Source organism: Petromyzon marinus, chromosome 64 (assembly GCF_048934315.1).
Source record: "Petromyzon marinus isolate PM22_M1 ecotype Great Lakes invasive population chromosome 64, UKy_Petmar_22M1.pri1.0, whole genome shotgun sequence".
NCBI classification, from domain to species: domain Eukaryota; kingdom Metazoa; phylum Chordata; class Hyperoartia; order Petromyzontiformes; family Petromyzontidae; genus Petromyzon; species Petromyzon marinus.
Genome location: NC_133730.1, coordinates 127,693 through 154,866, shown reverse-complemented (window position 1 = coordinate 154,866; position 27,174 = coordinate 127,693). Strand labels below are relative to the sequence as shown.

General features: G+C 50.3%; 1 protein-coding gene across 9 annotated transcripts in view; it reads left to right on the top strand.

Moving 5' to 3' along the window:
* Nucleotides 1-27,174, top strand: part of LOC116956282 (rho guanine nucleotide exchange factor 7-like) — a 90,636-nt gene that overhangs the window by 27,113 nt on the left and 36,349 nt on the right. For 8 of the 9 annotated variants that reach the window (XR_004404978.2, XM_032977756.2, XM_032977753.2 and 5 more), the window contains 14 exons: nucleotides 6,109-6,307; nucleotides 6,621-6,709; nucleotides 8,027-8,121; nucleotides 9,211-9,306; nucleotides 10,930-11,052; nucleotides 17,412-17,550; nucleotides 17,984-18,043; nucleotides 23,242-23,388; nucleotides 23,945-24,031; nucleotides 24,443-24,521; nucleotides 24,963-25,102; nucleotides 25,358-25,618; nucleotides 26,443-26,533; nucleotides 27,015-27,107. Coding sequence is in view for 8 of the 9 variants with exons in the window: in XM_032977756.2 (XP_032833647.2) it covers nucleotides 6,109-6,307; nucleotides 6,621-6,709; nucleotides 8,027-8,121; nucleotides 9,211-9,306; nucleotides 10,930-11,052; nucleotides 17,412-17,550; nucleotides 17,984-18,043; nucleotides 23,242-23,388; nucleotides 23,945-24,031; nucleotides 24,443-24,521; nucleotides 24,963-25,102; nucleotides 25,358-25,618; nucleotides 26,443-26,533; nucleotides 27,015-27,107 (1,699 nt within the window). In the remaining variant the exon portion in view is untranslated. Of the gene's footprint in view, nucleotides 1-3,177; nucleotides 3,740-6,108; nucleotides 6,308-6,620; nucleotides 6,710-8,026; nucleotides 8,122-9,210; nucleotides 9,307-10,929; nucleotides 11,053-17,411; nucleotides 17,551-17,983; nucleotides 18,044-23,241; nucleotides 23,389-23,944; nucleotides 24,032-24,442; nucleotides 24,522-24,962; nucleotides 25,103-25,357; nucleotides 25,619-26,442; nucleotides 26,534-27,014; nucleotides 27,108-27,174 lie in introns of those variants that run through there. The other variant, XM_032977755.2, reaches the window with a different exon arrangement.

Genomic DNA, 27,174 nt, shown 5'->3' with positions numbered 1-27,174 from the left:
GCACATGTGGCTTGGCGGTGTCTCGCAATTGGGAGGTTGCGACTTCAAACGCTGGTCGAGAACATCGAATAATTTCCTACTTTATTGGGAAACACACGGCAATTGTTCCCCCCTTCTGCGATAACGTGGCAGGACTCTCCTGAAAAAGTCTTGAGACTCAGCGAGGCTGTCCTGGGTAAATAAGCAGCATAAATTTAAATAATTATTTTTAAAAATGACAATATAATTTATTTTAAAATGCATTTTGTTTATCCGGACAAGCCTCCCTGAGTCTCAGTACACTGTTCAGGGAGCTCTAATCAGGTATATTTTTTTTGTTTCTTCAAAGATGTCTGGCTGGAAGAGTAGGCCAAAATACCGAGCAGTGGCGTGAGTGAGCAGTTGGAGGGCTGTACCTTTACTTAACTTTTTCATGTAAAAAAATAATAAAAATAACAATAGGGGACAGAAAATGAGCCAATGTGATCTCGACATGTGTGTGTGTGTGTACCACCAAGCAGAGTCTGCAGGAGCATTCAATTACTAGGTATAAAGGAGCTGTTGAAATATTCAGGCATTTGCGAGGACGGAGGCTTGGGGCCTTGTGCTTATGCCCACTTCCTCATGAGAGGACCAAAGAAATGCGCGGAAACCCGTGGGAGAGGGTTGTTCCTTAATTGTGAGGAGATATTTCCATCTCGGCCAGCGTGCAGGCTTTATAGATTGCCAAGGCCGGCAGCCTGCACCGGCACTCACTTCCGGTGGCATTCCAATCATCATCTTAATTCACATACCCATTTGTTACTGCCCTCTCTCAGTCCACTGCTGGATGAAAGCCTCGCCATGCGGTTTTGTCACAGGGGGTCATTTGACCACACTTCATCATTCCATTCTGGTCAGTGAGGGTTGGTGAAGGTGGAAGACCCATGACTGGTTCTGATCTCACCCACCACTTATGTTAGTTGTGGTCGGTAATAAAACTCGGTTTGCCTAGGTTTTAGCGCAGAGCAGTAACTACTGTACCAATGCTCAATGCCAATAGGTCTCATTCAATGTACACCACTAAGTTAAGAAACATGGCATTGTAGCATGGTGATTGGTCTCCTTGTGTGAATGAAGGTGGGTTGTGAGAATGTACTCCGTGTCCTTTTTGATTTTCTTCAGTCAGCTGTGCCTCACATAGTGTCAGCCAGGGGCCCTGGAAGGTGACACGTACGTATGTATACATGTTGAACTTCTTTCGCACTTCGTAGCCAACCGTGCTAATCGGAGACACCACAGAGCCACTTGAGTCACTTAAGTTAGATTTCCACCAAACAATAGAGGCCACTCTTCCGTGCCCTGAACATACAGCGTGGGACGCTGTCAGACGTCTGATACACGACTACAATGCAGCCTTCGGAGCTGTGTGACACTGAATCAATCGACAAGTGAATGATGGTTTTGCCAAGTAAAGCCATAGGTGACTCGTTTGAGATCATAAACTCGCTACTCGTGAGGACCGAGTGTTACCACGTTTGCCGCTTGTTGCACAGGTTCGCCGCGGTGTGAGTCTAGCGGGCCACCCTGCTCACAATATTGCTTGGTGTAGTCGCCATAAATACTCCACTTCACAGTCAACGTTACACATCCCGTGATGGTATTCCAAAAAGAGTAGGCTACGTATGTCGGTGTAACGGTCCATATTTGGAAAATTACCTGCATATTACTTAATTGGGTAAAACCGCATAGCAACATAACCATCCACTAGCAGAATATACTATTTGTGAAACATAGCACGTTCACAATAACATTGTACTGTGAGAATGGCGCAGATATTAAATGTGTTATTAATGACTCTTAATCATAGAAGGCCTAAACCCAGGTTCATACCCTGCTGGGTCTGTGTCTCCAATAGGGGGCTGCAGTACCAACTGCAGTACCAACTCTGAACTTCGTGAGCCACCCAGCCACTTACGACCATTTATTTTTAAGTTTGAGGGCTGGCATGATACGGTCTTGGTGAGATATGTTCATAATCTTGACTTGTAGTTGCTGAGCACACGGAACACACGTCTAACCACTTGCTGCACTTGATAGATTCTCAACGTGAAGCAGTTACGGTGACTGATAATCCAGCACTCACTGATGCACTCTAGTTACTCGCTCACTGATGCTCCATTGCCTTCTTATTCTATTGCTACTCCCATGGTAACTGTTCCTATGAACTTCACTCGTTGATTCCCCCTCCCAGTCTACCAAACTGGCTGTTTTGTCTCATCCACAGTGTTAAACCACTACACTGCAGGTCGGAAAAAGGCACTCACACACTCATGCACTCACGCACTCGCTTCCCACACTGCAGGTTACAACAGCACACCCACTCACTCAACTCTTCACTCTCCCAATCATTCACACACTCACCCACTCACCCCCACACTGCAGGTTACAACAGCACACCCACTCACTCAACTCTTCACTCTCCAAATCATTCACACACTCACCCACTCACCCCCCACACTGCAGGTTACAACAGCACACCCACTCACTCAACTCTTCACTCTCCAAATCATTCACACACTCACCCACTCACCCCCCACACTGCAGGTTACAACAGCACACCCACTCAACTATTCACTCTCCCAATCATTACCACACTCACCCACTCACCCCCCACACTGCAGGTTACAACAGCACACCCACTCAACTATTCACTCTCCAAATCATTCACACACTCACCCCCCACACTGCAGGTTACAACAGCACACCCACTCAACTATTCACTCTCCAAATCATTCACACACTCACCCCCCACACTGCAGGTTACAACAGCACACCCACTCATCCAACTATTCACTCACTCCCACTTACACACTCTCCCGCTCGCTCCCCACACAGCAGGTGACAACAGCACACCCACCCACTCACTCGCCCCACTATAGGCCGCAACACTTCAATTTTTGCTTCTTCTCTTGCACTAGTCCACTTGGAAATTCCCTCTCATTGTTTCTTTTTCCAAAGTTCTTATAACCTTGCTCAATTCAAGAATTATAGTAACTCTTTATCTCTTACAACTCTGTTTGTATCTGGCCCCTTGACATTTTGGGCCTTTCCTCAACAACTGTGTAATAAATAAATCTCCAAACGCAGGCTGCCGCGGATTTCTCCCCGCCAGCAGCGATATCTCAAGATCCTCAAAAAGACCAACGGCCACTCACCGCCTTCCTCTTCCTGGTAGCCTGGACTGCCGGGCTCGTAGACAGCACAGTGTGCTTTCAACAGTGCTGCGGTCTAAGTTCGAATCCCAGAAACGGCTAAAGTCAGTGGCGAGTGACATCAAAAGCTATCCTGGACCGATTCTGGGAGCACAGCTTTAGCTCTAAAATGAATGTCGATAGGAAGTCAAAGTTGCCTCGCACATTCAATACATCCGAACCACTGACAAGTTAGCGCGACTCAAGTCGCTGTCACAGGAAGTTTGTTCGTGAATTAGCACCGTTTCATTGTCATCGACTGTTGTAGTCTCCAGCATCGTGCCATCTCTTGGGACCCAGTCAGGGGCTACCGCATTGGGGATCGCGGGTTTGGAAATTGGCAATCTCGTCAGCTCGGTTCATTGTGAGTAGCAGCGGTCCTGGAAATCGTGGTGGTAGTTCCAGGGATTCTGGTGCTGGTTGGTGGGGATTGTGCTGGGTCCCAGCGGTGCGTGGTGGAGATGCTGCGGAGCAGCACTGCGTTCTTCCGGAGGCTGTCAGCTGCACAGAAGCAGGGCCCCACACTGGTAACTACCTGGGACGCTCGCTGATTTGCGTCGGCAATCGTTTTTATGAATTCCCGGGAGTGAGTGTGAGTGCTACCGAGCCCATCAGCACTCATCGTGTGCACGACTGTATGTCGGTGTATATGTATTTGTGTGTATCAGTATGGGGAGCAGTAGTGCGGTTAGTGTGCTAGGCTTTGAATACGGCGACCGAGTTCGATTTCAGCTCAAGGCCAACACCAGTGACTATTATCTGAACCGGTCCTGGGCCTCCCTTAGGTTAACTCAGTCTCAAATGAGTACCTGGTGCGGTGTGTAAACATCGCCACTGGGAAAACAAAGGCGGCCGGGCGTGGTGCTGGCCACCCACCCCCTCAAGTTTCGTGCTGGCCTTCAAAGATGCTTGCTAACAGCACTTGCCCTAACAGTCTGTTAGGCTTATCCGGGGATCTTTGTCGTTTTAACTGTGTGTGCTTGTGTGTGGAGTGGTAGTGTGGTGCTTGGCACACTATATTAGGAACCCAGTGACCTGATGTCGATTTCCACTCGCACCCAACATCAGGGGCGAATATCTGAACTGGTGTGAGGCCTTTACAAGGCCGAGTCAGCCTTAAAGGGGGACCTGGTGTGCAAAAATCATCACTTAGGATACAAAGATGGCCGGGCGTTGTTCTATTCACGTCATAATAGCACGGTTGGCTACGTACCTCCGATTAGCACGTTTGACTACGTACAGTACGAACAAAGTGCAACATACATATGGTATGTGTGGCTGTGTGCCGTTTTGACTTTCTCATCATCAGCCATTATCAATCTACTGCTGGATGAAGGCCTTCCAAAGCCGCCACCACCCCTCATGATCCTGCGTTGTAATAATCCATCCAGCACCTGAACGGGAGCCAAATTCACAGCTCCATCTTCATCGTGGGTGTCTACTCAGACACATTCTATGCCTTGGCTGCTACTCCATTGTCATCCTTCCAAGAGACTCGTCTTGCCTTAGCAAGCTTTTATTAATAGTTTTAGATGATGTCTTTAACCCATGTATGTTCTCTAATCCATGTGTTCCTCATTCTGTCTCTCAGTGTTGTCTGTCCACACTGCTTTATCACTTTTAATTTTTTGTTACATATTTTTCACGAGTGGCTGTGTCCGAGCCACATGCTCCCGCAGTTAGCGCACACTGATTGTTCTTCTCGAGGCTCATTGCTGCATTACTTTTCATTATAAACTTGAGTTTTCAGACGATCACTGGACCCTAGCCTCATTCGCCTCTTTATTTCAATGGTTTGGTTGTCGTCTGCCTACAGTAATCATCCTAGTTGCACATGAACTTATCAGTTATAAAATTACATAATTGTGAGAAAAAGCACCCAGCTTGCATGAGAGCCAAAGATTATCCATGTGAGCCTTCTGGCAGCAGAGTCTATTGAGGTACAGATAAATATTGAGTTACTCGCTGCCAAATACAGCCATAGTATCTCTCTCCAGGGGAACCAGCATTGCAGACGATTGTTCAAAGGTTTCTACCGGGTTTGGCTGTGAGCTGAGTGTCTTTGAGCTGAGTAATTGTGCGCAGCGTGGCGGCGTGCTGAGTGGAGGCGTGCTGAGTGGAGGCGTGCTGAGTGGAGGCGTGCTGAGTGAAGGCGTGCTGAGTGGCGGCGTGCTGAGTGAAGGCGTGCTGAGTGGAAGCGTGCTGAGTGATGGGAGTTTGAGCTGAGTGGCGGCGTGCATGAGTGGAGGCGTGCTGAGTGGCGGTGTGCTGAGTGGCGGTGTGCTGAGTGGCGGTGTGCTGAGTGACGGAGAGCTAAGTGGCGGTGTGCTGAGTGGCGGTGTGCTGAGTGGCGGTGAGCTGAGTGGCGGTGTGCTGAGTGGCTGCTATAGGGTAGGGCTGTGGTTTGAATGACGTCACTGTGTGCGATTGTATTACTATTTGGGCTGAGGCTGTGGGGGGAGGGGCGGTGCCGTTTTTTGCGTGGAGGAGGGGCAGATGCTTGATGTAGAAGTGGAGATGGAGAGGAAGTGTGTGCAATAAAGAAACTCTTATCTCGCTTGCCACTCACTACCGGCACCTGGGGGCCATGCACAAGGGTGAGTTTGAGTGAATGAGTGGGTGGTTGAGCGAGTGCGTGTTTGAGAATGTGTGTGTGCTTGTATGTGTGTGTATATCAGCAATGCATTGACCAAATGGTTATCGATGTGATACTAGTCACGTCATATGCTCCATGATTTGTACGTACACAGGCAGTTCTTGTACGCATGACAATGTTTGAAGTTTATATTCGATCTTAATTTACCAATCGTTACCCTGCTCTGTCCCATCTCTCCCCCTCTCCTACCCTCCTCAAACTCCTCTCCAACCCCCGCCAAACCCCCTCTCCCCTCGTCAGGAGATGACAGAGAGTGGGGGAGGCATGGTGGTGCGTGCCAAGTTCACGTTCCAGAGGACCAACGAGGACGAGCTGTCGTTCGAGAAGGGCGACGTGATCACGGTGACACGCGTTGAGCATGGCGGCTGGTGGGAGGGGGCGTTCAATGGCCACACGGGCTGGTTCCCCAGCAACTACGTGCGCGAGCTCAAGGCCTCCGGTGGGCAGCCCAGCCCCCATCTCCACTCACCTTGTCCCCCTGTGTCTCACTTGTCTCCCTGTCTTTTCACCTGTCTCCCTGTCCCTTCACCTGTTTCTATTTCTGTCTTCCTGTCACTACATCCGTCTCCCTATCTCTTCACTTGTTGCCCCGTCTCTGTCTCTATGCCTGTCTCCCTCACAGGCCTTGATCCAAACCATAGCACTTAACCTTCGCCCTAGCCCTAGTCTTCCAGCTGTCTCCCCTGTGTGTGTGTTGTGTGGAGTCGTGTGCTCTGAGGTGAATGTCACTGCTGTGTGTGTGTGCCTTACAGATCGACCCACATCACCAAAGGCTGTGGGCTCAAAGGGTGGAGCCAAACCCCCCGAGAGCCCTCCAGCTGCCAAGGGCTACTATGACGTGGTCAGTGGTGTTTGCCAAATTTATACAAATGTAGCGATGTCAGTGGGCTGTGTACACTTACCTGTAGGGGCAGACACAGTCCAGCAGGGGCAGTCGCTATATCCCTAGCCCCAGAGCAGGAGGGGGTTGTGGGGTGTTCTAGGATCCCCTGGGACCCCTCCCAATGAGAGGGGGCTGTGGGGTGTCCTGGGATCCCCCGGAGCCCCTTTGGAACTTTCGGGAAGGTAGGCGGAGTCAGGGCTGACGTTCCCGGGCTGTGTATGAAAGCCGGACCCCTGGAAGGGTCCGGGGCCAGTCCAAGACAGAAGTAAGAAGACCGGCTAGATAGGACCCTGGGACCCCTAGCCCCGCTGCCTTTGTCAGGGCCGGGACTCTGTGTGGCTCAGTGGTGAGACACTGGGAACCCCCGGCCCGACGTCCTTATAAGGGCTGGGTCCGAGCGGGCCAGTGGTCGGAACCTGCACCCTGGCTTGGTCGGGTTAGAGTAGCCTCCCCTAGGCACCCATAGCCGGAGGACCCAGAGTTGTGGTCCCGTGTTAGGGCACGTTAGCCCGGAGGCAGTACCTCCCCAGGCAGTGGTGATAGAAGGGCCGTTGCCCTGAGTGTGCCGAGACTGTACTGCCGAGTATTGTGTTAATAAATAGTGTTGCCTCCAAGATCCGTCTCCGACGTCTCCAGAATCCACAACACTACACAAACAAGGAAATTATCCCCCATGATCCCCCATTAGCCTAAAGAGATTTAAGTGTTCTAGATTTGAAGTTTTCGTGACTGCAAGGATCCATATTCTTTGGTTCTTTTGGTAAAGTCACGTAGGTGAAAAAATAAAATATATTCAATCACGACGTTTCGATTGCAACACAAGCAATCATTATCAGTTGTGACAACCACAGCAAGAATTTTTTTACTCAAATCGGTAAAAAAATATTTTTTTTACTGACATCAGTAAAAAAAATGTATTGCTGTGGTTGTCACACCTGATGATGATTGCTTGTGTTGCAATCAAAACTTCGTGATTAAATTTATTTTATTTTTTCACCTACGTGACTTTACCGAAAGATTTTATTGTGCAAGTGCTGTACCAGAGACCGCCTTTGTCTCCCTCGTGGTGATGGTTACACTAAGGCTGAGTCAACCGATGGGAAGCCCAGGACTGGTTCAGATACAACACTGGAATGGTAAAGAAAGCCACACGCGAGTGTGTGGGGGTCAAACGTGGCTATCTACCAACCTGGCCTCCTTGGCGCTGGATCCTAGGAGTCTAGCCTCATGCGGCCGCTTAATCTGCGTCCCTCCCTCGCCCTGCATGGCTCGTAGGTGGTGAAGAACATCGTGGAGACTGAACAGGAGTACAGCAAGGAGCTGCACTGCCTACTCGCCACGTTCCTACGACCCCTGCAGGCCAGCGACAAGTACGCACTTGCGCTGCCATAAAGGCAGCGAAATGGCTCGGCGGTTAGCGCGTTTGCCGTTTGTGGCAGAAGTTCACGGTTATAGTCTGGCAGGCCGCCTGGGTAATTACTCCGAGAGTATTACGTTCAGTGGACTGTAAAGATCCCGTGACGTCATTCAAAACGAGTCGGCCATTGTGTGCCGACATCGTGATTCTAATTTGCCAAACCCTACCAAATACCCGTAAATTACTCAATTCAGAAACAGACAGCAATCATCGCCCCCTACTCATGCGCATTGGCAGAGTAAGTGCTGAATCACCTTGTGCCGCACAGGGCTAGCTGGCACCAATAGTGGAGTCAGGATTTTCAGGTAGGGGGTGCAACCCCTCCAGCAATGAAAAATCATAGGAGTTGTTAGTAAGTAAGTAGTTGTTAGTAAGTAAGGAGTTGTTAGTAAGTAAGGAGTTGTTACTAAGTAAGGACTTGTCCCTTGCTTTTTATTCGACGCGTGTGCGGCGATGGCACAGCCATCGCTCGAGGGTCGAATTCGAACCGTGTGTGACCGGCATCGCGCTCGCTGAAGGTGTGCAACTTCGCACAATTCTGAGTCACTTATAACTGCTTTGCCGTTACTTATTGCCAATTATAGACTCAGACTATTGTCCTATCATCTCATAGAGTCCCTGGCACGTAATAATATGCTACACAGTGGCAGTGGAGGTCGCAAAATGCCGATTTATTACTAATAAACCCCAATGATCCGATCGAAATTATGGATTTCGATCGGATCATTGGGGGTGCATGTGCCACCCCACCCCCCCCCACTGGCTCTGCCAGTGGCTGGCACTGGGGGATGCTCTTTCAAAATGTGTTGAGATCAGACGAGATGTCAATGACTGTGTGTAGAGATGGCGATTGTGTTATTGGTGATGGTGTCGTTGGAGTCAGTGGTATTGGGAGTGGTGGTATTTTTGATGATGGTGTTTGTTGATGGTGGTGGTCATGTTGGTTATGGTAATGGTCTTGGTTATGGTGCTCATGGTAATGGTGATATTGATTGTGTCGATGGTGACGATGTTGATGGTTACGATGGCGGTGTTGGTGCAGGCTGCCGCCGGCAGACATGGCGCTGCTGCTGGGGAACTTGGAGGTGATCGCCAGCTTCCAGCAGAGCCTGGTGCACAGCCTGGAGGAGTGCGCCAAGTGAGGCTCACGCACACACAACCCAGCCTGGTGGCTCAGCGGCAGAGAGAGAGCGGCTCAAATTTGCAAGGTTGCGAGTTCATATCCTGATTGGGGGTTGACTCAGCCCATCCTTTCCCCGCACCTCCGATTAGCATGGTTGGCTACGTACAGTGCAAAAGCAAACATAGAACCCTTCCGGGTCGATAAAATGAGTACCACTATTTATAATTCAATCGTAGTTGTCCTGTGGGTATGCCCGTCCCCGCCATAAGAATGTTGAATTTCTATCATTGGCTCAGGGCTGTAAACATGACATGAGCACTGCCTCAATGCTCATTTGAGCAGGAAATTGGTTTGATATGACTTTTATATACACAAGCGTATTGTATTACAAAGACCAAGAACGAATATCCTTAACAGACTCTTGGGACAAGTGAACCTAATGGCGGGACCCCAGGGTCCCATAAGCCCCCGGCTCTCGCATAAACATAATGTAAACAAAAACTTTTCTCTTTTTCACCAATGGGTTTGAAGGATGGTGGCAAGTGTTGTCTTGTTAAACTTTGCCTTTAAAACTGAAAACTACTTAGCTGCAGTACCTCTAGTTAAATACACTGTCGGAATTTTTTTTTTACACCCCTCTGTCAAGCATCGTGTTTCTAAGTGTGGATTTGTGAACACACTTTTGTAAACAGTACATAAAATAGTACGCGTTATCAATGCGCTGTTCATATTGTAACAAGGGTTTATACCAATGTTACTTTACAGAGTAGTGGGTCGCCGCTCCTCATATCCGCATTGATACGAGCAGTATGTGGGGACTATGGCTTAACCGCAAAAAAAAAAACCTATCTGCACAGATGCATACGGACAAGAGAAGTATGATCAAACAGGAGGAATTAACGGTTCAACGCATCTCATCTGTTAAATATCTGCAGGTAATAGAATTGTCATCGATTGATCCTGGCTGCAGACATTGGTAGGTCACAAATAATAATGAAGATAAGAGAGCAGTTTCACTGTATTATGCATACCGTTATGACAAATAAAGGGCTTAAGTCGTGTAGGCAGTTTGAGCAACTTTGGAGAAGACTTATGATCCTGCCCATACCCGAGCATGGAGTGCATTTGCTTGTTCAGCTCTTGTGCGCATTAGTCCTCGATGCGCTTGGACACGACACGGCAACAGAATGATCCGCACAAGGTGAGATGCGGCGTTTATATGCGCAGTGGGACGGAGTCGGCAAAAAGTAAATTAATTAATTACGATTTTGACTTCTGTTTATTCGGGACCCCGGGATTCCGCCATAAGGTTCAAGTGCTTTTAGTGAGCACCTATGGCACATAAGCGGGTGTTGCGGCAAGTACCACACCTGGCCGTCTTTGTCTCCCCAATGCTGATGATTACACACCTCACCAGGTGCTCATTTAAGGCTGAGTAGACCTAGGGGAGGGCCAAGACCGGTTCACATATCCATCACTGATATTGGTCATGAGTGGGTATTGAATGTCGGTTTCCGGGTTCGTAGCGCAGTGCGCTAAACACTGCACCACCGCTCCCTACGTGCATGCAGATGCATATCGAGATACTCGCTCGACTCATAGCCCCTCCTTCGTGCCCCTGCCCCGTCCCTTCTGCAGGCTGCCAGAGGCGCAACAGCATGTGGGTTCCTGCTTCATGAGCCTGCGCTCGCAGATGGAGACGCTCTACCTGGAGTACTGCGCCAATCATCCCTGGGCCGTCAAGGTTCTGCAGGACAACAGGTGTGTGTGATTCACAATAGTGTTTGGGTTAAAGCCATGTCATGGTCTGACCAGATCTGTGTCATCCGGAACCCTCCACTCCCCGACACGGCAAACAAATTAATTGTCACATGGTGTACAAGCATTTAACAACATGTCAATTATTACTCTTTGGTTCTATTCGGTAAAGTCACGTAACTTTACCGAATAGAACCAAAGAGTATGGATCCTTGCAGTCACGAAAGCTTCAAATCTAGAATGTGAATTATTGTTATTTAAGCTCGGTGGTAAATTGCAGAGCAATCATTACAACCAAATAAGTAATCTGTGAATCATTGGGCCATATAAATTATCGTAAAATATCAATTAATTAATTAATTTTGAATGCTACATTTTTCGTTAAATCTTCTTGATTGTTCCTTTCAGATCGTGATCCCTATTTAAGGAGGCCTGGTTGGGTGACACGGTGACTCTGACTTCCAGTGCTGTTACACTGACTACTTTATAGACCTTCTGACGATGCTCGTTGTACTCTTCAGAGAAACCCTGTGGATATAATTTCTGAATTTGTTAGGATTCTAAATATTACAGGCAAGCTGAAACGATTATAATTGGCACTTTATACGCTTGTGTGTGCATGTCGTTGAGCACAGCTCAGGCTATAGTCATCATGGTTGTGCTATGGATAAACGCGCCCCCGCCATAGGAGCGTGGAATTGTTTATACATTGTGTTAGAATGATGACAACAACAACAACGATGACTACGGTTACGATGATGATTACAACGATGACTACGGTTACGATGGTTACGTTGATGACGATTTTCAGCGATGATGGTGGCCGAGGGCGGTGATGGAGCGGCTGGAGTGGAGACGAAGCCCTCACTCTACACATGCGAGGTGTCAGAGCAGCCCTGCGGGGGTTGTGTGCTGTCGCCTTAAGCCACAGTTGTCTCAGCTGTGCACACGGGGTCTGCGTTTACACAAATGAATACATTAATACACACAACTGTTACAACTCCCGAGGTGGGGCGTGTTGATGCGAGTTTGGAGGGGGGTTCAGAGGGATTCCCACCTCTGCTGGAAATCAAGCGTTAGTTCACAGAGTGGACACTCACCTGGTTGCCATGCTTGTAACTGTGAGTAGTGGTTAATACTCGATGGTGTGTAGTGTTGTGAGCCACTGGGATTTCGGAGGCATCTCGTTGTCCTCTTGCCTGGTTAAGTGAAGTTAAATCCCTACACAGGCTCCCAATTCAATCCCGGATCAAAGTCAAGGATGCATTCGCCCCTGCCTTGCTCTCCCCTTTCACTCTACTAACCTCCACACTCACCTACTTCTCCCTTTCACATCCTCCTCTTCCGTGCACCCTCTTACCTCTCCCCTTTAATCTCACTTCCTCTCCATGCACTCTCTCTACCTCTCTCATCTGAAATCACTCTTCTCCCCTCAGCGCACTATCCTACCTTTGTGATTTTTAAACAAATTATTAGGTTAGCAATTCGTTTGTACTCTCCAGTTGCCTGGGTGAAATGTGGGCTAATTTTGCCCAAGCCTGGCCAGCTGGTTCAAAAATCTCCCCCGTCATCTCACTCTACTCCCCTCTGTGCACTCTTGAATCTCCACTGTATGCGACTGTAAAAAACAAAGCTGAAATCACAATAACCCAGCACTGGTAGTGACCGTTTAAGGGAAGCAATTTCGCTTTGAAAACAGTTGAATCAAGTTATAAAACTTACATTAAGTTTAACTTGAATAACCCGCATTATTTCTGCCACTAAGGAACGAATTGAATTGCCAGCCGTCGCTAGTCTGGAGTCCCCCTGGCCGCGGTTGGACCCCCATGGTTTCCCAGCCATGTGAGTAGGGACAGATGGAGGCTCTTATTTACAGAGAGGAGGAGTGCTGTGGAAGCCTCCTGTGTTATTTATTTGGGCTGTGGGCTTCCAGTGTCATCTCGCCCGGCTCTCGGTTTCACCGTAGCCGTCCAGACCAGACAGACTGCACGGCGAAACCGGAATGGTGGAGGCGGTGGTGGTAAGACCATGACTCTCCTCGCCGATGCCACCATCATGGTGCAGCCTGCTGTAGTCAGCTCCTGAGTGCCTAGAGTGTAGAGGAAAATCTCGTGTGTTGTTTGTTGTATTTTTGTCTGGATTACTGATGAGTATCAGGGGTATGCAATATAGTAAAGCTTAGTTTGCTGGTCTCTGGTTGTGTATCCAGCTGTGACTACCGTGAGCATAGAGTCACACGCAGCCTGTTATTGTGCAGTTGTCTCGCTGGTTGTGTTTCGCTGGGTCTCTAAAACGTCAGTAGTTAAGACGCTGCCAAGTCAGCCGGTTTAGCCGGTGTTGCCGAGGAGTTCTTGTAGTGAGCGCCGACCCACCCCAAGTTTTCCCATTCCGAGTCGCCCGCCCGGTGGGCACTCCGCAGGATTAGTAGCCGCGTGCACGCCTGCATTGACCGCTTGAAGTGACCCCCTCCCCTTGCCAAGTAACGGACAGTACCTCGTTTTATGCTATTGCATTTGCCATATTGGTGACCCAGGTCACTCTTGCAAATGAGAATTATTCTGGTATTTTAAGCTCCCACCTTAAACTACATATTAAGACTAAGAGCCAGAATAACCTACTTTGCGGATTATTAGGGTTCATTGTCAAGTCATAGCATTCACAGAGCCAAACAGAGCCACCTCTAAAATTTAGTCGTAAGTGTTAAGGCTTGAGACAGAGCCAGACCAAAGCTCCTTTAAGATTCTGAATCAGCTGCGTGGTGGAGGAGGAGAAGACTGCATCATCATGCAGTGTCTGTGTGGGAGGCCTCGTTCGGCGAGCGAGGAAAGCACAGAGGGGAGACAACGGCCCCCTGCCAGGTGAGAGAGACATGGAGACATGGAGGGACAGGAAACAAGGACACAGAACATGTCAAGGCGATGCAGATACAGGCTTAGAGACACGGGAACATACAGACAGGAAGGAACACAGAGACATGCAGACAAGCACACAGATGCAGATAGATAGTACACATTAATACAATACATGATAAGAAGACAGATATAAGCACGTGAGTACACAAACTTTAGACACAGAAATACAGACACGGTGAAATACTATTTTCAATAATGAATGGATGCATGCTCACTTGCCACCTTAGCCTTGATGGACAATTTCTGTTGGAATACGAAACACGAGTCATTACTGCCTTCTCATGGTTAGCACGTGTACCATACGCGGCGCACACAGCAGTGCCTTGTGTTTTTATCGTCAGTTTTCGTGTCCGTCTTGGTCCTTTGTGACGACCCAGAAACCCTCATTGCTTCTGCACAAGCCACATAGTAGCAGCAGCAGAGCGAGCATCAGCCCAAAGCATCACACCAGTTCAATGTGCTTATTTACCTCAAACACAAACTTCCTCATTGCACTCCTATTGCCAGAGTTATTTGTGAGCACCTGTTAAGGCCAGCGCAACAAAGGGAGTGTTGAGGCAAACAACGCGGAGTTCCGATCTCCCATGGCGCATCGTGAACTGGGCGCAGGCAGGGCTTTAATTTCAGCCGTGCCGGTCCGCGTCAGCTACTCGGACTATATATCCGCAACTGGCACACTACATTCAGCATACCTCTTCCTATGGCTTCACTACTGCTATCAATCACCCGTATATCTGTGTGTATGTGCTATGAAGAAGGGCTATTGCCCGAAACGTCGCCTATTATACATGTTTCCTTTTAAGGCACTGTTATTAATGAATGTGAGTTCATTAATAACAGTGGATCTGGACACAGCTCCTCCAGTAGGCAAGGCTGGACACAGCTCCTCCAGTAGGCAAGGCTACATTGATTGAGTCATGTAGCCCACATACCTAGCCACCTCTTTCCCCAAGCCGTTTCTATTTAGCCAGATTGAGGGTGCTAAATGGGTGCTGTATGGGCTCGAGAAGAGATGGGCTCATCCGGTACAGGAAGCCGTGGAGCGAAGCGAATTGGCCGATGACTGGTACCAGTGGTGTTAAGAGTGGCCTCTTTGGACGAGGCTACTGGGCAGAGGAGCGACGCTCACAATGAGCGGAGCGCCGGGCGGCTAAAACGCATTAAGTTCACACAGTGGGGAGCACATGTGGCGCATCTGCCAGTCATCTTACTCAGCCCATGGCACCTGAGTCTGTCCCGTGAACTCGTACCAGAGAAGCTTTGACACTTCACGTGGCCTCAGAGTGCATATAGCCTGATACAAGCACTTTGGTAATGTCTTTGGCACTGTGAGCTGTTATTTTATGTTGGGTGCATGAGTTGTATTAGTAAGTGCACTGCACTATGAAATTGGAAACCCGAGTTTGATTCCCGCTTATGGTCAACATCAGTTGCGAATATTTGAACCGGTCTTGGGCCTCTCTTAGGCCGACTTAGTCTTAAATGAGTACCTGGTGTGGTGTGTCAACATCAGCACTGGGGAGAAAAAGGCGGCTGGGCGTGGTGCTGTTCGAGTGCCATGCCGGCCTTCAAAGGTGCTCAAGAACAGCACTTTCCCCAACAATTTACTAGAGGCTATATGGGGAACCTTTGACTTTGTATCTGTATATATGTGTGCTTGTATATGTGCACGTGTGTGTGGGAATGTGGAGTATGTGCTTCGTACAAACGTGCCCGTGTGCATGTCGGGGCTTACCCCTCCCTGCCTTGGAACAGCTGCTGGCCTAGGGACTCAATGGCACGTTGTTGTTGCTTTACAATGCTGCCTTTGTCTCTCTGCCGCTGCCATTGGCTCCCAGAAAACTTGTCTGAAACGACACCGCACTTCCTCATCCACACCCAGCACGATTCGCTACAAACGTCAAGTAAATACACTGTGGAGATGGAGCTGTGAAACCAGCTGATGTGCAGGTGCGAAGATGGATTTTTGTGTTGCAGTACCGTGAGAGATGGTGAGGGCGTGGGGTAGCTTTAATTTAGCAGTGGATTTATTGTTGCCTATGATGTTGATGATCAGATACGTTCCGCGTTGTTTACGCCGCATGCATTATGGGTAAAATACCCCACGATTCTCGTGGGGTGTCATCATGATTGATCAGCTCGCATTCCAGTGCAGTGCGAGTGTGTTGGTGAAAGCTGTAGTAATTGAGAAGAGAGGTTCTTGATGTGGAGTAGTGAGGGAGGTCTTTGCAGGGCAGGACAAATGGAATCGGGGGAAGATCTACGGCCTTGATAAATAGTTGACGGAGAACCCCAAATCACTAGACTTTAATCATTTTGAAGGCTGTGGCCTACATCCAGCTGTTGTACGACACACAATTATAATAATACAAAGATCCCCATATAGCCTTAATACACTGTTGGGGCAAGTGCTATTGGCGAACAGCTATGGAGGCAGATACGACACACGAGGGGTTGTGGGTGGCCAGAACCCACCCCCAGCCGCCTTTGTCTCTAGTGGCGATGTTTACACATTGCACCAGATACTCATTTCAGGCTGAGTCAATCTAGGGGAGGCCCGGGACCGGTTCAGATATTCGCCACTGTTACAGGTCGTGAGCGGGAATCGAACTTGGGTTACCGGGTTCATCTTGCAGCACGCTAACCACTACACTACCATTCCCCACACACACACACATACGTTCTTGGTAAAGTAGCCATGCCAGGGAGATGCTGTTAGAGTTCATGGTAATGGTGATGTTTGTGGTGATGATGATGGTGGCAGTGATTAATCTCCTGTGGCATGGAGATGCTGTGGAAATTCATCATAGTGTAGTGACTGACTTGGAGATGTAACCTCTTGGATGTAATTCTTTAATTAAACACAGAGCACACTTTGTACAATACACACCCTACACTGTTACACACTCTGTCTCTCGCTTATACGCAACTCAACACTGGTGGCTAGCCTACAACACGCTAGCTGTCTGACACTGACGGCGCTGAACTAAGACAGCCAACTACGTCTAGCAGCGCAATACATCAGATGAGACGACAGCGACGAAGACACTTGACAACAGCGATGATGGTGACGATCTTCCCGTCCCGGCCACGCCCCCTTCTGGAACCTACTAGCGGGCTCTCGATGTGTCCCTTCTGTAACCTTTCCCCTAGATCCCTCACAGGTCTATCACGTGGCCTGCTGTCAGTCAGGGCTGCTACAAGCTGCAGATCAACCTTCCCTGCCAGCAGCCAGCGCTATGCTGCTTAGTGACCAATTCTATATCACTACAATAGTCATGATGAAGGCGGTGGCGACGGTGATGGTGATGATGAAGATGGTGATTTTAATGATGATGAATTTCCTGTGGCATGGAAATGCTGGGGGAGTTCATCCTAATAATGATGAAGGCGATGGCGACGATGATGATGCAGATGATGATATTGATGATGATGAATCTCATGTGGCAGGGAGATGCTGGGGGAGTTCATGGAGAGTAAGGGTGCGAACAGCCCTGGGATCCTGATGCTCACCACAAGCCTCAGCAAACCGTTTATGCGGCTCGACAAATACCCAACTCTTCTCAAGGAGCTGGAGCGGCACATTGAGGTGCTCTCCCCAATCCCTCCCTACCTCCCCAATCCCCTTCCCAATCGCTCCCTCCCTAATCCCTCCCAGCAACGTAGTCCTGTGTGTGACAGCTAGTGTCCAGAGATAACACATACATAGACACCTTGGATCTAACAACTTGAATCATGAAGAGATCTGGTGCCTAACATTAGACATTTGCCAGTGACAACACAGAACAGCACTCACAGACACGAGATCTTACAAATTTAATTACACGTAGACCAAACAGCTTTATCACAGATCATGAGTGACAGCCACAAACAATATCCAGAGACAACACAACGCACACGGATCACAACAACTATCAAGCATACACCCTATGTATAACATAATCATACCGAAAATGTAATTTCCATATTGAGGTGGAGAGGCTGCCCTGGGTATGAGTAAGATGCTGCCTCTGTCATTGCAGGACACTCACCCGGACAAGAAGGACATCCAGATATCTATGACCGCGTTCAAGGGCCTCTCGGTGAGGGAACACACACTTGTGTGTGCGTGTGTGCATGTGTAGTGTGAGACTCCCTCTCAGGGAAGGTAACGTAACACCTGCTCATTCTTTATTAATCTCCATACACGCCAGTTGTGAGCGCACACTACACTTCACGCATAACACCACACGTGGTACACCTTAATCCCTACTAGCTAACCCTCCTCCTACTCCACCCACACATGCTCAGGACAAAGAAGAAGACCCCCGTGCGTTTCCGCACGCCGGATTTTATTCCCCCAGCTAGACTCCGCCCACCCGCCAGGACCTGCCCAACATCAAACCTGCAGCCCACACACAGACGCCTCCCCCCAGCTGCACACGCGTCACTCAATCACCACACGTGGCTCTCATCAACTGCGCGTGCACCACCCCACCACACAAGCGCCTCCCACTAGCCGCGCGTGTACCGCTACACTGCATCACCCCCTCCCCCCCCCCCCCCCCCGTGATAAAAAAAAACCCAGCCGTCCCGGCTGTTATTAACAGTAACCCTGGTGTGTGCGTAACTCAACAACTTATGGCGATGTGACGCCGGTGAGCTAAAAAATGAACAAAAAAACCAACAATACCAACAGGAAAACGCGGCGAAAGTGTTCCATCCCAAAAAGGACGAGACACTGCATGGTCCTGTGGCGCCGACCACACAGTCGAGCGCCACTATCACACTCGTCATCTAAACATCACGCTCTGGGAGCGGCTGGCCCATCCCCGTGAACAGGGTCCATCTTGTCCTGGGCCAGAGAATGTCCTGGTTGATCCAGGAGACACGGCCCCTGCCGGGACGGAGGGGATGGTGGCCGCTCGCTTGTTCGGCAGGCCTCTCGCGACGAACTGATGATTGCAGCAGATGGCACTTTTGCGATTTAAATTTAAGGTTCGCAGCTCTCTAACAAAAACCGACCTCAATCGCTGCAAATGTTCGTCGAAAGTGCGGCTGAAAACTATTTAGGCAAGAGTCCCTCTTCAGACCCACCAAGACCAACTCCATTAGGCGCTGAAAGGTGGCTGGAGCAGAATGGAGCCCCATCGGGAGACAAAGTGAAACAAGCCTTGTGGTGTGCGGAAAGCGGTTTTCAGGTTTTGACTCCAAGGGTAACTGCCAAAACCCTGATAAGGGTGGAGAAAAACCACGCACCCGACAGGACATCGAGCGAATTGTCCATTCGTGGAAGAGGGTAAGCGTCGGCCACCTAAATTTTATTTAACTTACGATACTCAATGCAAAACCGGAGAGTACCGTCGCGTTTTTTAACTATCACAATGGGCGCTTCCCAAGGGCTGTTGGAGGGAGAGATTATATCCGCCGCCAACATTTTGTCAACTGCCAGGCGGACATGATTTTTTTCTATAGGACTCAGCCTATGCGGGTTTAACCGAATAGGGAGTGAATTCCCTGTTTCAATGCGGTGCTGCAGCAGAGACGTTCGACCAATATCAAATTTGCCCTTGCGAAAAATGTCAAAAATCGTGCAGAAGTTGCCGAAGCTGCGCCCGCTGATCAACAGTCAAGTCGGGATTTTCGAAGGACAACTTCTCAATCCACTTCGACCCGTCACCCCGAACAACTCCCCCAACAACACCGGACACGGGTGCCTCCTATCCCCCACACTGAGCGGCTGTCGCATGTGCCATGACGGTACCGGCCTGTATAGTGATCGGTGCGTGCCCCGCATTAACAACTTGTAAAAAGGGCTTAAGGTCGGCCGACACCACAGTTAAGGCCCCCACCAGGGAGAGCAACTGCGCTACCGCATTCGAGGGTGTCAATAATACACCGTCCTCCGGGGCCGACAAGTGTAAATCTTTGTGAAGCCGCAACAGCACAAGCATCAATGGTACAGTATATTTTTTCAAGTAGTGGTACCCCAAACTTTCGCAGCTTCTTAAAATTCCCTTTTCACACCATCAATATGTAAACTCCCCCTCCCACCTCGCCGGCCTGCACATGTTCACCTCCTCTACACCGTTCATCATGCTAAGTCCGCCAATTAAATGCTATTTTTTATGCTAATTCCTTTGTCAAGGCACCTTAATTCCTCTCACACAGCTTAAAGGTCGCGGTCTGAGCTTAGCTGTGTTCACTCCAGCGCTGTCCTCGAGACAGTCTGGTCCCTTCACCTGATGAAGGCCACTTGTGCTGCGGCCGAAACGTCGTGATTTTTGTTTTATTTTTTACCTACGTGACTTTACCGAATAGAACCAAAGAGTATGGATCCTTGCAGTCACGTAAAGCTTCAAATCTAGAATAGGTACCTTGACAGTTTTGGTAGCCAGTGCTTGAACAACGGCATTCGCCGACCCCAGCCGAGTGGGGGACTGCAAAAATTGCAGTCGCCGGCCCAAAAGCATCTCAATACAACCCTGATCCACTAGGACCTTAAGCGGCATCCTACCCAAAAAGTCCATGCCCAACAAACAAGGCAAGGCCAGAGTTCTCGAAATGAGTACCGGGCCTTCTAAACCAATTTCACGAACTGCACAGAAGCAACCATCTTCCCCATTATACCCAGGCTACCCCGGTTCGCCGCTACACATGCGTTATCTACAGAGTCGAGACGACAGGGCGACGGCAATAACTGAAAAATCGCTTCGGAAATCATGGTGGCCGAAACCCGTGTCCACCAACAACTGCACCTGGACCCCCTGTATGTAGCCGTCCACTGCCGACGATCCCACCGTGACCCCCACAACCTGGTGAGCCAACGCGCTCCACTGCCCGATACCACGCAGCCACGCTCTCGACGACAACGTGAGGTGTGTGTGCACCACGACGGGATGGGAGGTGATAACGTTGAGCCGACGCCCAACCTAAACTAGATGGGTGATGGGAGGGAAGCGGCCGTGTGCCCAATGCGTCGCGACTCGCCTGTAGGCTTCGGGAAGAGGAGGAGTCAAAGTCCAAGGACGACGAAGACGCCGATGGACTGCTGAATTTGTGGCGGCAGCTGCTGGCGATGTGGCCCAGTCGGACGCATATGAAGCAAATCCGCCTGGAAGTCCATGGCGGCTGAGGGATCCTCGCTCTCCCCGACACCGGCGTCGGGCGTCCTCCAGCTCCTGCTGCTCTAGGACGCCGATCGAAGGAGGCAAACGCTCATCCCCGCTGATACTCCTCCGGCTCACCAGGATCTCCAGAGCATGCCACCATCCCGGGCCACTCGCGCAGGCTCAAATGGGCCTGGATGCCGCGGGCCACCTGGAGAGATGTCAAGTCGTTCTCCTCTGCCACCGAGAGGACGATCTCCAGCTCCCATGCCAGTGATAAAAGCCGCTTCATGGCCAGGGAGTCCAGCGCCATTCGATCCATCCGGGGGTAGGCCGCTTGACCCAGAGCCAAGAGAGCGCTGCGAAAGGCGAGCGGCATCTCGGCCTCACCTCACCGCCGTTGCATGAAGTGCTTCTGCACATTGGACGGGGGATCAAAGATGGCAGCCATCTCAGTGCAGGCTCGTGAAAAAGTTGCACGGTCCGCCTCTGGGATGGATTTAAAGGCGGCCAGCGAGTCGTCATCCAGCGCCGTTGGCAGAGCCCGCAGCGCCTCCTCCAACGTCCATCCAACGGAGACGTACGTGGCTTCAAATCGGCGATGGAACGCTGTCCAGTGGCCCCCCCCCCATCATGGAGAACGCCCGGACGGGAGGCTCCGCGGAAATGACATCGCCACCATCGTCGTCGTCAGATGAATCTACTGTTGGGTTCCTGCGTTTCGCCGCTGCTCTTGGTATGCTGGCGGCGAAGATCTCCGACCACTCCTGACACCAAATGTAGTGTGGAACTCATTCTGAGGCAAGATAATGTAACACCTGCTCATTCTTTATTAATCTCCATACACGCCAGTTGTGAGCCCACACTACACTTCACGCATAACACCACGCGTGGTACACCTTAATCCCTACTAGCTACCCCTACTCTCTCCGACACCACCCATATCTGCTCAGGACAAAGAAGAAGACCCCGTGCTTTCCCGCACGCCGGCTTTTATTCCCCCAGTTAGACTCCGCCCACCTTCTAGGACCTGCCCGACAGCCAACCTGCAGCCCACATACAGACGCCTCTCCTCAGCTGCACGTGCGTCACTCAATTACCACACGTACCTCTCATCAGCTGTGCGTGCACACTACACTACAGGTGTATGTCCACCTTCTGCAACTGCCTCAGCAATGGTTGAGTTAGAGTTCCCATGGAAGGGAAATGTGCTTTGAAGAGCTCTAGATTGGCAGCTGAAGTCTCACTTCGTATCAATTTAGCGGCATTATCTTTTCATCGGCTGCCGAACGCTACGCTATATGGAAGCTCCAGGTCTTCTCAGCCACATTTGTAACTTTAACTCTATAATTGTAAAACACTGACCCCTTTACAGGAACACCGGCGCTGGATTGTTACATTCAGGCTGGCTTGCTACGCCATCCTGAGTTCAACCAGCTGGATTGTGTGAGGAGCTCACAGATCTTTGAAATGTTTGAATACAGTCCCAACAGTGAGCTCCGGCAGGCGAGGCTACGTTAGCTGGTCAAACAGCCCGCATGCCCAATGACCGCATGCAGGTTCTCTTTGGCCGGATATAGGTGGTGGTGGTGATGGTGGTGGTCATGATGACTGCTTGTGTTGTGGTTATTGCAAACATGATGCCTTGAATAAAGGTGTCAGTTTTTGTGCCAGTTAAAAGGGTAAAACCTATTCTCATATCTTGTTTCTGGCAAAGGAGGTCTCATAATGTTAATGCTCACCCCGAGCCCTCAATACTCTGATAGTGCGCTGTTTTTGAGTTGTACGCCTTTTGGCGTCTTCTGGTCCAACACCAATGGAGACTAGGCTCTAAGAAAAGCTGTCTCGGGTGTGGACCAATCAAATTCAAGGACAGTGCATATTATTATCAGAGTTGTCTTTTTTGTTTGCATTTTGACTGCTTGTGTTGTGGTTATTGCAAACATGATGCCTTGAATAAAGGTGTCAGTTTTTGTGCCAGTTAAAAGGGTAAAACCTATTCTCAATTATAATGATAGTTAATTCGACGACTTGCCGATGACTAGTACTGGCGGTGTCAAGATTGCCCTATGTGGGGGAGTCTTGTGAAGAACTCTGTCTGTGTTGTCGCCCCACGTGAATCGCGTTCACAGTACCGGTGATTCCGACCGTCGGCGTTGTGATGCTACCCGCGTTCTTCCGCCTCCATGCAGGCGCAGTGCACAGATATGCGCAAGCGCAAGGAGCTGGAGCTGCAGATGGTTACGGAGCCGATCCAGGGCTGGGAGGGGGAGGGGATCCGCTCGCTGGGCGGTGTCCTCTTTGTGTCCCACGCGCTCGTGCAGTGCGCCGGCAGCGACGTGAGTGTGCGAGTGTTTGTGTGTATGCAAGGGTGAGGTTGTGAACGAGTATTCGCTTCTTAGGTGCTCGCTAACAGCACTTGCTCCAACAGTCTGTTAAGGCTATATGGGGGATCTTTGTTTTTGTAGATTGGGTGAATGGGTTGGAGGATGAATGGGGAGTGTGTGTGTATGAGCATTATATCAGCCTTTGTAGATGCTCGCTAACAGTACTCACCCAAACAGTCTGTGTAGGCTGTATGAGGGTGTTTGTCGTGGTGTGAGCGAGTTTGATGCCTGCTCACGGCCAACACCAGAGACGATTATTGGAACCAGTCCTGGGCCTCCCCTAGGTTGACTCATGAGTACCGGGTGTGGTGTGTAATCACCGCCACGAGGAAGACAAAGATGGCCGGGTGGGGTGCTGGCCACCCACCCCCTATTGTGTTGTGCCGGGCTTCATATGTGCTTGCTATAACCGCACTTTCCCCTGAAGTCTGTTAAAGCTATGCGGAGTGTCTTTGTGATCAGTGTGCATATTAAGAGTGTACGTGTGTACATGTGTGCATGCGTATAGGAGCGGAGCGAGCGGTACCTCCTGCTCTTCCCCACTGTTCTCCTGATGCTGTCAGCAAGTCCTCGCATGAGCAGCTTCATTTACCAGGTGACACACTTGGACACATAGGACATCTGAGACACATGGGGGCACCCGAGACACGTGGGGATAAGCGGGACACATGGGGACACATGGGGGCACACCGGAACATGAAGACGTGGGGTGAGTGAGCCAGTCAGCCAGTGGAGCGCTGAGTGAGTGAGCTGGTGAGTGAATGCAGACCCCATCGTGTGCATGGGTGAGTGTTTGGATGGATGGGTGAGTAAGTGGGTGAGTTAATGTATGAATGGTTTGGTGAGTTTGTGTGTGTGTGGGTGGTTGGGTGAGTGTGTTGATGGCTGGATGAGCATAAGAGTGGATGACTTAGCGAGTAAGCAGTTGAGTGGATCATTCGGTGAATGTGTGAGCTGGTGAGTGAGTGTGTGAGTGAACCTCGTGGTCTAACCCCTTGTCCTGCAGGGCAAGTTGCCGCTCACGGGCATGACGGTCACGAAACTGGAGGACACAGAGATCGTGCGGAATGCATTTGAAATCACAGGTTTGAGCTTCGTGTTGGCAGCCTCATGTACACACATATACAACTATATGCGCAAACACATTCATATATACAACAACAACTGGCATTCATTAAGTGACGGTCCTGTCACCATAGCACTTGTGCCAGAATAGGTGCACTTTGAGGCCATTTGAAATTTCGAAGGCTCACTGGCAGGAGATGATGGAACACCCAGGTGCTATGGGTTTAATGTCTGAAATGACTGGCACATGCACTACCCGTGCTGCCCACTATGCCACCTTGCCATGTTTGAGCCGTCCAGCGCTCCACTCGATGTGAGCTTCACTCCTCTCCTCCACTGTTGTTGGAGGGTTACACACGTGCATATGTGTGTGTGCGCGTGTACTTGGGGAGCAAGTATACCAAATCAAGGAGAACTATGTACATTACATACATATGTTATGAATGTATGTGTGTGTGCAGGGAACATGATAGAAAGGATCGTGGTATCCTGCCAGAGCCCCCAGGACGCGCAACAGTGGATAGAGCATCTGCACCGGCAAACCAAGGGCCCCGCTGCGGCATGCAGCACGCCCGGTGCCAAGACGGCGCCCTCGCACAATGTGAGGGGCACGGGGGCATGGGTAGAGTAGAGAGACTGGGATATGGGGGCCCGAGGATATGGGGACAAGAGGATATGGGGATACGTGGAACACGGGGACATGTGCGAATAGATACATGGATACACAGGGGGACAGGGGCATGAGATTATAACATTGTAAACCCACAGAGACACATTAATATGGGAGAATAGACTAGAGACACCTGTGTGTCTGTCCCAATGTGTCCCTGTGTCTCACCTTGTCTTCGTTTCACAGCTCCCATCACCGCCCCCGTCCCACGCCTGCAAGTCCTCAGATTCGGGGCCCAAATCTCCGGCGCTTAACCCTGGATACCACACCCTGCCGCTAGCGGGGGCCCACGGGGGCCACGGGGGGCACGGGGGGCATGGGGGGGGAGCCTTGTCAGCTGTATCGCGGGCCCCTCTCGAGCCCCCCCGTCTCGCCAAGCCCTGGAGCCTCAGCTGCTTGAGGCCGGCGCCGCCATTGAGGCCCTCGGCAGCGCTAATCTACAAGGAGGTGAGCGCTAGGACAAACGGGAACAATAACCAGCACCGCCATTCGCCACAAAGTAAGGGTGATGTCACCACGGTGCTTGTGCCAGGCTAGGCGCCACGTTAAGCAAGGAAGACTCACTGGCGGGAGGTCACGGAACAAACCCAGGTGTTACCTGTTGATTGACCGAGATGACTGGCAGGTGCACTACCTGTGCTCCTCGCTGCAAACATTGTGCGTTTTAGCCACCCGGCGCTCCGATCATTCTTGTGAGTGCATTCCTCTGCCCCCCATTGTTGCTGGTGATTAACTCTCTCCAGCAACCCAGTAGCATCCATCACGAGCCTCCTCAACACGCAGTCACAGACACTAGCCCAGTGCACAGAGTTACCAACTCCTTAAATTGGAAAGTCGCCAAACAAATCTAAAGAAGTGACAGATAGAGCTGGTGAAGTTGCATAAAATATCACAAGACAATTCGCCAAGTATGGCTCATAATGATCTGTTACAGGATCCTTAACACAGACCAGGGATCGTTCCTAATATGATTTGTGTATTTTTCGTGGAACGTCGCTAGATGAGTCGCTAGTTGTTTTGACAACATTTTGTGGCTGGATCGAGGAACAAAATCACTAAGTTGGCAATACTGTCATGCAAGCCTTTCCTCTCATCGTATAGGGTAGCCCAGGATGGCAGAGGGAGCATATGAGGGTGTGAGATTGTGATAGAGAGATTGTGATAGAGAGATTGTGATAGAGAGATTGTGATAGAGAGATTGTGATAGAGAGATTGTGATTGTGAGGGAACGTGAGAGTGCGAGTGAGCGAGCCGTGGTGTTGTCTGTGCAGGATCTCAGTAAGAGCCCCAAGGCCGTGAAGAAGCTGCTCTCCTCCCGCAAGACGCGGAAACCATCAGACGACGACCCCACGCTACGCAAAAGTGAGGCTCTGTCACAACGCTCGCCAGACATCCGGCAATCGCCGTCACGCTCATGGTTAACCAATCAGTGGCAGGGCGTGTGGGGATGGGGTCGGTCGTTTGGTATGGATCGGGTTGAGTTGCGGGGGGTTTGGTGACTGGGTAGGGATGTGGTTTGTGTGTGTGTGGATGGGTTGGTGGATGGGTAGGGTGGGTGGATGTGTGCAACAGTGGGTGAACTAACCAATGAGTGTTGAGTGAATAAGCGAGTTGTAATTAGTGATGGCTCTGAGCAATTAAGTGATTGAATAAGTGAACAGTTAGGTGAGTGAGTGGTTTAATGAGGGAACACTTGGTTGAGTAAATACGCGATTCACTTTGTGAGTTGGTAATTGAGTAAAAGTGATTGATTGAGTGTGAATGCCTGGACAAGTGCTCTCATACTTCTTGTTATAATTTCCCCTCGTCATCCCCTCTCCCCGTCTCTCCCCATGTGCTGTAGGCATGGCGGTGGCGCTGGAGGAGGATTCTCAGATCCTGAAGGTGATCGAGGCGTATTGTACCAGCGCCAAGACGCGCCAGACGCTCAACTCCAGTAAGTGACGCAGCCGGCCTCTGTGAACGCGCTCCCCGTCACCTGTGTCCAGTGGGCCCGGTGTGTG